This window comes from Oncorhynchus gorbuscha, linkage group LG02 (genome assembly GCF_021184085.1).
Source record: "Oncorhynchus gorbuscha isolate QuinsamMale2020 ecotype Even-year linkage group LG02, OgorEven_v1.0, whole genome shotgun sequence".
NCBI classification, from domain to species: Eukaryota; Metazoa; Chordata; class Actinopteri; order Salmoniformes; family Salmonidae; genus Oncorhynchus; species Oncorhynchus gorbuscha.
Genome location: NC_060174.1, coordinates 92,929,918 through 92,942,608, shown reverse-complemented (window position 1 = coordinate 92,942,608; position 12,691 = coordinate 92,929,918). Strand labels below are relative to the sequence as shown.

At 42.8% G+C, this 12,691-nt stretch overlaps 1 protein-coding gene across 6 annotated transcripts in view; it reads left to right on the top strand.

The window, feature by feature from the left end:
* The first annotated feature begins 542 nt into the window (after positions 1-542).
* clip2 (CAP-GLY domain containing linker protein 2) overlaps positions 543-12,691 on the top strand; it is a 70,694-nt gene continuing 58,545 nt past the window's right edge. For all 6 annotated transcript variants that reach the window (XM_046327393.1, XM_046327379.1, XM_046327370.1 and 3 more), the window contains exons 1-2: positions 543-1,016; positions 5,376-5,580. In XM_046327393.1, coding sequence (XP_046183349.1) covers positions 5,457-5,580 — 124 coding nt within the window. In that variant the 5' untranslated portion in view covers positions 543-1,016; positions 5,376-5,456. The remainder of the gene's footprint in view (positions 1,017-5,375; positions 5,581-12,691) is intronic.

The window sequence follows — 12,691 nt, the reverse complement described above, 5'->3', positions numbered from 1 at the left end:
AGGTTTTCCTAATACAAATATGTGTATATACAGTCATTGGGTTTTAGCCTGCATGGTAGTATAACATTAGTCAGTGTTGTTACAATGTTATTACATTGTCAGTTTATTATCTCTGTTTATTGGAAAATCCTTTAAAGTGTGCATTGCAAAAAAGTGAGAACTGTATGTAAGTCGTATTAGGGGCACTAGGCTATTGCAAAGTGGGAATTAATTTATGATGCGAGGGCATTCCATGGATTTCCAGGAATGATAACTCATTCGCATTGATTCAGCACATGAATTCCTGAGCAAATTGGAGATCTGGACCAGTGAATAATCTGGATAAATTCCTATAGTATACTACTTTCTCCTGCACCTTACATTTTTATGCAACATATTTAACTATTTATGAATGCCTTTCAAACCAGAGAACACAATTGTATCTTCATAGCTTGGTTGGGTTAAATGTTGGCTTTGTAGCCTTCTCTCATAGCATTACCGTCCACTTCCTAAACTCTTTGTTTGGCTGAAGCCAGCGAAGGGGGAGGATCCTCTACAGAGGCGAAAAAAGAGACCGAACATCCATTGCGCCCCAAGCGAAACATTGAAAACCTCATCCCTCTGTGTTCAATAGGCCACATGTGTGTACTGGTTAACGTTTTAAAGCGTCCTGAACAGCGGATTTAAGCTGGTTGAAGTTGCTGATGCTGCTTTGCGCTAACAAAAAGAGAGACCTAGGGATTTGCATATAGTTACATTGAATATTCACAGCAAACTGAAGCAACAATCTAATTTTATTTCTGAAAGTCGCATTCTCAAAATAAACCGGCATCTTCGCCTGATTTAGCCTACTGCGGCTCGCATCCTGCCACATTCTCCCTTCCAGCTCTATCTAAGCATCCATATTTTTTGTTCATCCCTGTGTGGGGGTATAGGGAGTGGCAACCTGATAAATCAACCGATCCGCGGACCCCTCTAGGAAAAAAGCAAGTTCGCCGCTTTTTGGACACGTTTATGCGTAAATTGGATATAAAAAGGTAAGCTTTTCGTTCTAGCATATTTATCGTTTAAGGGATTTGTTGAGCTCAAGTAGAAATACACACCGCGCTGCAGTGGGTATAACAATAGAAAAACATTTGCGTTGTATGTTCTCGGGTGCACCTTATGTTTCCCTGTCACGGAAATATATACATTCGCAATGTAATTGTGTAAACAGCAACAATGTATTCAACAAGCTTAGCAGACAACCATGTGTCATTTAACAGCCCAATGGTCCTACGTTTAGAGCATCAAATTGTAACATTGTAGCCTAGCTCTACTGCACTGTCATATAGCAGGCTACATGTAGCAACTTCGCATTGTCAAGAATATAGCCCCTTCGCAGTGCTGTCATAAAACTGCCCTGAGAAAATATTCTAAAAGGATTTAAGCCTTGCCCTATTGCGAAAAACAACATACAAATTGATGTCGATACATGAGTAAACTGAATGGTGCTGATACTGTGAAAGCACTATTGCATTCTTCAGACATCTCATCTCGATAACCAGCATAAATGCGAGATGTGGTGCCAGAATAGTGATGTAACGTTGTCATGAATTACATATTATAGTTGAAGAGATGTAAAATATTTGTCTTGAAAGCCATGCATTCAACTGGGAATACAGCTGATCAGGTCTCAGTGTTTCGGCAAGCAGCCTGGCCTCAATGACTAGATGTAACATAGTAAATGTAAATCTGTGAGTAGTATAATTTATGTTTGATATGGTTACATAAAACAGGTTACTTAAAAGGATGCTTTAGGATTTTGGCGATGAGGCCTTTCCTCATAGTCATATTAACTCATGGATACCATTTTTATATCTCTGTGTCCAGTATGAAGGAAGTTAGTAGTTTATTGAGCCGATGTTAACTACTGTTAGCGCAATGACTGGTAGCGCAGATACCCGTAGACTTCCAGTCATTGTGCTAACTGTGCTGAGCAATTGTGCTTGTACTTGTTAGGAACATCCTTTAAACTGCACACGGAGACATAAAAATGGTATCCACACATTCATCTGACTCTGGGGAAGTAGGTAAAGGGCCTCATCGCCAAAATCTTGAAGTATCCCTTTAAGCCAGTATGAGAGGATGGATAGGTGTAGGACCTGGGGCAGCAGGGTAGCCTAGTGGTTAGAGCTTTGGACTAGTAACCGAAAGGTTGCAAGTTCAAATCCCTGAGCTGACAAGGTACAAATCTGTTGTTCTGCCCCTGAACATGCAGTTAACCCACTGTTCCTAGGCCGTCATTGAAAATAAGAATTTGTTCTTAACTGACTTGCCTAGTTAAATAAAGGTAAAACATTTTTTTTTACCTGAACGTCTAGCAACCCAAAGGTTTTTATATTTTATTATTCACTTTTATTTATTCAGGGTAGCACAAGTGAGACCAATGGTGCCAAATTGTTCACACAAACAGGAAAATAAATTACGTTTAAAATAAAACAACCTCAACACCACAATTTCAACAAATTAACCACTACAATCAATCAAAACAACTGCAATGCATAATGAAGTCATTCAATATCATAGTCCTAAACTGCCCTGGCGGTACCAGGGAATCGAGATGCAAGGAATTTTGTAGGTTACTCCAACAATGGGGGCATTAAAACTAAAGGAGTATTTACCAAAATTGGACAAGACCACATGACCTCAAGAGTTCCTGTGAGCCAGTTTGGTAGCACATTCTTTTATATGTTATCAATGAAGTTAGGTAAGTTAGAAGCTTGTGTAGTAGAGCTTTGTAAACAAAAAGGGAATAATGAAGTGATCTACAGGACTTTAATGAGGACAACCAACCTTTTGATACAGCATTCAGTATTGAGTATTAAAACTGTCACCTTTGATAAAACGAAAGGCGCTATAGTAGACGGCATCCAATGATTTAAGAGTAGTGGCTGCTGCAATCTGGTAAATTGTGTCACCATAATCAATAACTGTCAGGAAAGTTGACTGTACAATCTGCTTCCTGCTATTCAGAAAGAGGCCAGATCTATTTGTAAAAAAGAAGCCCACTTTAAATCATAGCTTTTTAACTAGCTCATCCATACATTTTTTTAAACATTAAGTCTTTGTCAACCTAAATGCCCAGATATTTATAGGCGGGCCCCCAATCGATGAGGGAACCATCCAAATAGTAAATATGTAGTTCAACTGATTTTTAAATTTTTAAATTGCGAGTATTAGAGAACAACATATACTGAGTCATGCTTGCATTAAGTACACGTTTTAAACCAACCAGGGCTTTACATTTGCTATGTCTACCCTTGAGTCCAGGTTGCAGCAAGGCCTAGCTACTAGCCACCCTAATCCTTACAGTAGCCTAATAACCAACCAACACTATTTAATACATAGGCATAGGTTATTCATTTAGAATGTATGCATAACCAAAGACAATACCAAATATATTTCTTTCTGTCAGTGAATATTCTTGAAATATATATTTTAGCCTTGTGACACATTTAACTCCATGTGTATTTATTCACCATCAACACACTTGAAACAATAAACTGGACTTACTAAGTCCAGTAGACTCAGCAACATAGATGATTAACCCAAATCACAAATATTGTTTTCTGATCTATAGATAGGCTATTTCTTTGAAGAGGGACCACTCAACTATTTCAATTTGTATACAGTAGTATAGTATAGGCTACACTGGGTACACCTTGACATGGCTTGACTTGTACACCGAAAAGGCATAGACCCTCTGCTTTTTAAAATGGCTGGAGTGTTCAACAAGAACTCAGCTAGCACAGAATGTTCTGGGAACCAACATTTGTTAGCTGCAAAGCCTTTGCGACATCATAACCACCATCGATGAGAGACAATACTGTGCAGCTGTATTCATCAACCTGGCCAAGGCTTTCGACTATGTCAATCACCACCATTCTTATCGGCAGACTCAACAGCCTTGGTTTCTCAAATGACTGCCTCGCCTGGTTCACCAACTACTTCTCAGACAGAGTTCAGCGTGTCAAATCGGAGGGCCTGTTGTCCGGACCTCTGGCAGTCTATGGGGGTGCCACAGGGTTTAATTCTCGGGCCGACTCTTTTCTCTGGTTAAAACATCAACGATGTCGCTCTTGTTGCTGGTGATTTTCTGATCCACCTCTACGCAGACCACACCATTCTGTATACTTCTGGCCCTTCTTTGGACACTGTTAACTAACCTCCAGACGAGCTTCAATGCCATACAACTCTCCTTCCGTAGCCTCCAACTGCTCTTAAATGCAAGTAAAACTAAATGCATGCTCCTCAACCGATCTCTGCCAGCACCTGCCTGCCTGTCCAGCATCACTACTCTGGACGGTTGTGACTTAGAATATGTGGACAACTACAAATACCTAGGTGTCTGGTTAGACTGTAAACTCTCCTTCCTGACTCACATTAAGCATCTCCAATCCAAAATTAAATCTAGAACCTGCTTCCTATTTCGAAACAAAGCATCCTTCACTCATGCTGCCAAACACACCCTCGTAAAACTGACCATCCTTAACTTCGGCGATGTTATTTTCAAAATAGCCTCCAACACTCTACTCAGCTAATTGGATGCAGTCTATCACAGTGCCATTCGTTTTGTCACCAAAGCCCCATATACTACTCACCACTGCGACCTGTATGCTCTCATTGGCTGGCCCTCGCTTCATATTCGTTGCCAAACCCACTGGCTCCAGGTCATCTATAAGTCTTTGCTAGGTAAAGCCCCGCCTTATCACAGCTCACTGGTCACCATAGCAGCACCCACCCATAGCACGCGCTCCAGCAGGTATATTTCACTGGTCAGCCCCAAAGCCAATTCCTCCTTTGGCTGCCTTTCCTTCCAGTTCTCTGCTGCCAATGATTGGAACTATTTGCAAAAATCACTGAAGCTGGAGACCCATATCTCCCTCACTAACATTAAGCACCAGCTGTCAGAGCAGCTCACAGATCACTGCACCTGTACATAGCCCATCTACGTCATCCCCATACTGTTCTTTTTTTTGCTCCCTTTGCACACCAGTATCTCTACTTGCATATTCATCTTCTATCACTCCAGTGTTTAATTTCTAAATTGTAATTATTTCACCACTATGGCCTATTTATTGCCTTCTCTCCCTTATCTTACCTCATTTGTACACACTGAATATATATTTTTTTCCTCTATTGTGTTATTGACTAAGTTTGTTTTTTCCATGTGTAACTCTGTTGTTGTTGTTTTTGTGTTGCACTGCTTTGCTTTATCTTGGCCAGGTCGCAGTTGTAAATGAGAACTTGTTCTCAACTAGCCTACCTGGTTATATAAAGGTGAAAAAAATATATACAGACAGATGAAGCTATCATCATCACTAAGACATTGATTCCTCCACTCATCTCCACAGCTAAAATGGAGAGGTATTGCCACCATCCCGACTTCTAGTGCCTCAAACCGAAAGCCTTAATCCCTGCACTTCTCCCTGTACATGATGAACATGCTGAAGTCCAGTGGACTGAAGATCCCTGGCAGGGGCCCAAAGCACTCCCCTGGCCCTGTGGGACGAACCTCTGCTGGGGGGTCTGCTTCCGGCACGGTGGGCCAGAAAGACAGTAAGTCACTTCTTCATTCCTCAAGTCTTCCTCTAGACTCTCAGGAAGAGATCTGATTTTCTATCGTTTAGCCTATCAATCTTGGTGGGATTTCATCATTGGAAATGACAAGAAATTCCTTGATTATTGTAATTGATTGTTAATAATATAATTGATTGTTTGTTAGTTATCAGGGCCCTGAGTTGTTTCTGGTCAGCTGTGGTCAGTAAAAACTCAGGGCCCTAGGTACATTATTATGCTTTAGGTCAACGGTTTTCAAACTTCTTTGGTTAATGTAGCCCCAATCACATTTTGCTCTGCCCAAAGTACCCCCTAATGTGCAATTGATCATTAGGCCTATATTCTTATGAGTCTTTCCAAGAACCCCTTGTGGATAGGCCCGGTACCAGTCAGAGGTTTAAAAAAATATATATTTATTTTATCTTTCTTTTAGCAGGGAGTCACCATTGAGACCAGTGTCTCTTTTTCAAGAGAGTCCTGCATATACAATTTCATAGAAATAAAACACAGACAAACATAAATGTACACAAAACACTATCACTTAAAACAAACAAATTCTTAATTGTAAAATTCATCTGTCCACTCTCTAAACTGCCACAGGGACACTAAGGTTTCTATGTGTACTGTTTTTTGGTGATTATTCCAAACATACGGAGCATAAAAATGAAAGGGCGATTTAGCGAACTTTGAAGACACCAAAGGAGTCTCCAGAGTTAACCAACCATTGTGACCAGGTTTGATAACTTCACTATTAAGATATAAAATTACAAGTTAAGTCGGAAGCTTGTGGAGTAGGGCTTTGTAAAAAAAAGAAGAAGAAGAGTGTAATGATGTGACTTCAAAGAGGTCCAGCCAAAGAATATAGTGATGAGTAATAAAACTCCTGTGATAAAATTAAAAGCGCTATTGAAGTAACAGGATCCAGCAGTTGTAAGAAATAACACGTAAAAAAAAAAAAAAAAAAACTGCATAGTTTCCTAGGAACGCGAAGCGAGGCGGCCATCTCTGTCGGCGCCGGAAGTAACTGAGTAAATGAGCTTGTTAAGAAACTAAGATTTAAAGTGGGATTTGTTTTACAGAAATAGATCTTGTCTCTCTCTAGTCAGCAGGAAGCAGATTGTGCAGTAAACCTTTCTACCTGTTCTCGATTTTGGTGATACTATTTATCAAAGTGCAACTGCCTCTTGATAGTATCACCAAAATCGAGAACAGGTAGAAAGGTTTACTGCACAATCTGCTTCCTGCTGACTAGAGAGAGACAAGATCTATTTCTGTAAAACAAATCCCACTTTAAATCTTAGTTTCTTAACAAGCTCATTTACTCAGTTACTTCCGGCGCCGACAGAGATGGCCGCCTCGCTTCGCGTTCCTAGGAAACTATGCAGTTTTTTTTTTTTTTTTACGTGTTATTTCTTACATTAGTACCCCAGGTCATCTTAGGTTTCATTACATACAGTCGAGAAGAACTACTGAATATAAGATCAGCGTCAACTCACCATCAGTACGACCAAGAATATGTTTTTCGCGACGCGGATCCTGTGTTCTGCCTTACAAACAGGACAACGGAATGGATCGCATGCAGCGACCCAAAAAAAATGACTCCGAAAAAGGGGGAAACGCGGCGGTCTTCTGGTCAGACTCCGGAGACGAGCACACCGTGCACCACTCCCGAGCATTCTTCTTGCCAATGTCCAGTCTCTAGACAACAAGGTTGATGCAATCCGAGCAAGGGTAGCATTCCAGAGGGACATCAGAGACTGTAACGTTCTGTGCTTCACGGAAACATGGCTCACTGGAGAGACGCTATCCGAAGCGGTGCAGCCAGCTGGTTTCTCCACGCATCGCACCGACAGAAACAAACACCTTTCTGGTAAGAAGAGGGGCGGGGGCGTATGCCTTATGACTAACGAGACATGGTGTGATGAAAGAAACATACAGGAACTCAAATCCTTCTGTTCACCTGATTTAGAATTCCTCACAATCAAATGTAGACCGCATTATCTACCAAGAGAATTCTCTTCGATTATAATCACAGCCGTATATATCCCCCCCCAAGCAGACAAATTGATGGCTCTGAACGAACTTTATTTAACTCTTTGCAAACTGGAAACCATTTATCCGGAGGCTGCATTCATTGTAGCTGGGGATTTTAACAAGGCTAATCTGAAAACAAGACTCCCTAAATTTTATCAGCATATCGATTGCGCAACCAGGGGTGGAAAAACCTTGGATCATTGTTACTCTAACTTCAGCGACGCATATAAGGCCCTGCCCCGCCCCCCTTTCGGGAAAAGCTGACCACGACTCCATTTTGCTGATCCCTGCCTACAGACAGAAACTAAAACTAGAGGCTCCCACGCTGAGGTCTGTCCAACGCTGGTCCGACCAAGCTGACTCCACACTCCAAGACTGCTTCCAGCACGTGGACTGGAATATGTTTTGTATTGCGTCAGATAACAACATTGACGAATACGCTGATTCGGTGTGCGAGTTCATTAGAACGTGCGTTGAAGATGTCGTTCCCATAGCAACGATTAAAACATTCCCTAACCAGAAACCGTGGATTGATGGCAGCATTCGCATGAAACTGAAAGCCCGAACCACTGCTTTTAATCAGGGCAAGGTGTCTGGTAACATGACCGAATACAAACAGTGCAGCTATTCCCTTCGCAAGGCTATCAAACAAGCTAAGCGTCAGTACAGAGACAAAGTAGAATCTCAATTCAACGGCTCAGACACAAGAGGCATGTGACAGGGTCTACAGTCAATCACAGACTACAGGAAGAAATCCAGCCCAGTCACAGACCAGGATGTCTTGCTCCCAGGCAGACTAAATAACTTTTTTGCCCGCTTTGAGGACAATACAGTGCCACTGACACGGCCTGCAACGAAAACATGTGGTCTCTCCTTCACTGCAGCCGAGGTGAGTAAGACATTTAAACATGTTAACCCTCGCAAGGCTGCAGGCCCAGACTGCATCCCCAGCCGCGCCCTCAGAGCATGCTCAGACCAGCTGGACGGTGTGTTTACGGACATATTCAATCAATCCCTATACTAGTCTGCTGTTCCCACATGCTTCAAGTGGGCCACCATTGTTCCTGTTCCCAAGAAAGCTAAGGTAACTGAGCTAAACGACTACCGCCCCGTAGCACTCACTTCCGTCATCATGAAGTGCTTTGAGAGACTAGTCAAGGACCATATCACCTCCACCCTACCTGACACCCTAGACCCACTCCAATTTGCTTACCGCCCAAATAGGTCCACAGACGATGCAATCTCAACCACACTACACACTGCCCTAACCCATCTGGACAAGAGTAATACCTATGTGAGAATGCTGTTCATCGACTACAGCTCGGCATTCAACACCATAGTACCCTCCAAGCTTGTCATCAAGCTCGAGACCCTGGGTCTCGACCCCGCCCTGTGCAACTGGGTACTGGACTTCCTGACGGGCCGCCCCCAGGTGGTGAGGATAGTTAACAACATCTCCTCCCCTCTGATCCTCAACACTGGGGCCCCACAAGTGTGCGTTCTGAGCCCTCTCCTGTACTCCCTGTTCACCCACGACTGCGTGGCCACGCACGCCTCCAACTCAATCATCAAGTTTGCGGACGACACAACAGTGGTAGGCTTGATTACCAACAACGATTTTTTTATTTTTTTTATTTTTTATTTCACCTTTATTTAACCAGGTAGGCAAGTTGAGAACAAGTTCTCATTTACAATTGCGACCTGGCCAAGATAAATCAAAGCAGTTCGACAGATACAACGACACAGAGTTACACATGGAGTAAAACAAACATACAGTCAATAATACAGTATAAACAAGTCTATATACAATGTGAGCAAATGAGGTGAGAAGGGAGGTAAAGGCAAAAAAGGTCATGGTGGCAAAGTAAATACAATATAGCAAGTAAAACACTGGAATGGTAGTTTTGCAATGGAAGAATGTGCAAAGTAGACATAAAAATAATGGGGTGCAAAGGAGCAAAATAAATAAATAAATTAAATACAGTTGGGAAAGAGGTAGTTGTTTGGGCTAAATTATAGGTGGGCTATGTACAGGTGCAGTAATCTATAAGATGCTCTGACAGTTGGTGCTTAAAGCTAGTGAGGGAGATAAGTGTTTCCAGTTTGAGATTTTTGCAGTTCGTTCCAGTCACTGGCAGCAGAGAACTGGAAGGAGAGGCGGCCAAAGAAAGAATTGGTTTTGGGGGTGACCAGAGAGATATACCTGCTGGAGCGTGTGCTACAGGTGGGAGATGCTATGGTGACCAGCGAGCTGAGATAAGGGGGGACTTTACCTAGCAGGGTCTTGTAGATGACATGGAGCCAGTGGGTTTGGCGACGAGTATGAAGCGAGGGCCAGCCAACGAGAGCGTACAGGTCGCAATGGTGGATAGTATATGGGGCTTTGGTGACAAAACGGATTGCACTGTGATAGACTGCATCCAATTTGTTGAGTAGGGTATTGGAGGCTATTTTGTAAATGACATCGCCAAAGTCGAGGATTGGTAGGATGGTCAGTTTTACAAGGGTATGTTTGGCAGCATGAGTGAAGGATGCTTTGTTGTGAAATAGGAAGCCAACGATGAGACTGCCTACAGGGAGGAGGTGAGGGCCCTCGGAGTGTGGTGTCAGGAAAATAACCTCACACTCAACGTCAACAAAACTAAGGAGATGATTGTGGATTTCAGGAAACAGCAGAGGGAACACCCCCTATCCACATCGATGGAACAGTAGTGGAGAGGGTAGCAAGTTTTAAGTTCCTCGGCATACACATCACAGACAAACTGAATTGGTCCACTCACACAGACAGCATCGTGAAGAAGGCGCAGCAGCGCCTCTTCAACCTCAGGAGGCTGAAGAAATTTGGCTTGTCACCAAAAGCACTCAAACTTCTACAGATGCACAATCGAGAGCATCCTGGCGGGCTGTATCACCGCCTGGTACGGCAACTGCTCCGCCCTCAACCGTAAGGCTCTCCAGAGGGTAGTGAGGTCTGCACAACGCATCACCGGGGGCAAACTACCTGCCCTCCAGGACACCTACACCACCCGATGTTACAGGAAGGCCATAAAGATCATCAAGGACATCAACCACCCGAGCCACTGCCTGTTCACCCCGCTATCATCCAGAAGGCGAGGTCAGTACAGGTGCATCAAAGCTGGGACCGAGAGACTGAAAAACAGCTTCTATCTCAAGGCCATCAGACTGTTAAACAGCCACCACTAACATTGAGTGGCCGCTGCCAACACACTGACACTGACTCAACTCCAGCCACTTTAATAATGGGAATTGATGGGAATGATGTAAATATCACTAGCCACTTTAAACAATGCTACCTTATATAATGTTACTTACCCTACATTATTCATCTCATATGCATACGTATATACTGTACTCTATATCATTGACTGCATCCTTATGTTATACATGTATCACTAGCCACTTTAACTATGCCACTTTGTTTACATACTCATCTTATATGTATATACTGTACTTGATACCATCTACTGTATCTTGCCTATGCTGCTCTGTACCATCACTCATTCATATATCCTTATGTACATATTCTTTATCCCCTTACACTGTGTATAAGACAGTAGTTTAGGAATTGTTAGTTAGATTACTTGTTGGTTATTACTGCATTGTCGGAACTAGAAGCACAAGCATTTCGCTACACTCGCATTAACATCTGCTAACCATGTGTATGTGACAAATAAATTTGATTTGGGGTATGTTGTTTTAAACGATAAATCATTGTCAATCCAAATACCAAGGTATTTGTATGCAGAGACTCATTAGATTATAGAACCATCCAATGCACGAAGATGTAATCCATCTGAGACAATCTTTATGAGAACTTTAAAGCTACATTTATTTAGTTTTACCCGTATTAAGCAACTCAAACAAGAAGTACCTGTGCTAAGGTCTATTCAACACTGGTCTGAGTCCATGATGCAAGATTGTTTGGAGCACGCAGACTGAAATATGTTCCGGGTAGGCTCGGAGTTCATCAGGAAATGTATAGCGGATGTTGTTCCCACTGTAACTATTAAAACCTACCGAAATTGTGTATAGATGGCAGCATTCGCGCAAAACTGAAAGCGTGAACCACTGCATTTAACCATGGCAAGGTAACTGGGAATATGGTCGAAAACAAACAGTGTAGTTATTCCCTCCGTAAGGCAATCAAACAGGCAAAATGTCAGTACAGAGACGAAGTAGAGACGCAATTCAACGACTCAGACACGAGACGTATGTGGTAGGGTCTACAGACAATCACAGATTACAAAGGGAAAACCAGCCACATCGTGGACACTGATGTCTTTCTCCCGGACAAGCTAAACACCTTCTTCGCCCCACTTTCAGGATAACACAGTCAGTGTTGCCAACTAATTTTCAGGGTAAGTTGCTAGAGGGAGGTTGATTTGTTGCTAAAAGTTGCGAAATGACATTGTGAAGTCATTGCATGATAACGTAAAACTGCGTCATTACGTAAAATACACAATAACGTTACGCAAATTGACTGGCCATCTCTGCAACAAAATACATTTGTTCAGGTACAGACTCCCACTCTTTTCTGAACAATTTTGATTGAAACATGTTGATTGATGTTGTAAGTTCTGTTCAAGACCAAACATTCATGACCAACTTGGCCCACTCCCAAGGACTGTGGGCTCTCATTCTCTCTGGGTCCTGGACTTCCTGACGGGCCGCCCCCAGGCGGTGAAGGTAGGAAACAACCCCTCCACTTTGCTGATCCTCAACACAGGGGACCCACAAGGGTGCATGCTCAGGCCCCTCCTGTACTCCCTGTTCACCCATGACTGCGTGGCCACGCATGCCTCTAACTCAATCATCAAGTTTGCAGACGACACAACAGTTGTAGGCCTGATTACCAACAATGACGACAGCCTACAGGGAGGAGGTGATGCCAGGAAAATAACCTCTCCTTCAACATCAACAAAACAAAGGAGCTGATCGTGGACTTCAGGTAGTAGCAGAGAGAGCACGCCCCTATCCACATCAACGGGACCGCAGTGGAGAAGGTGAAATGCTTCAAGCCCCTAAGACCCTCACAAACCTTTACAGATGCACAATT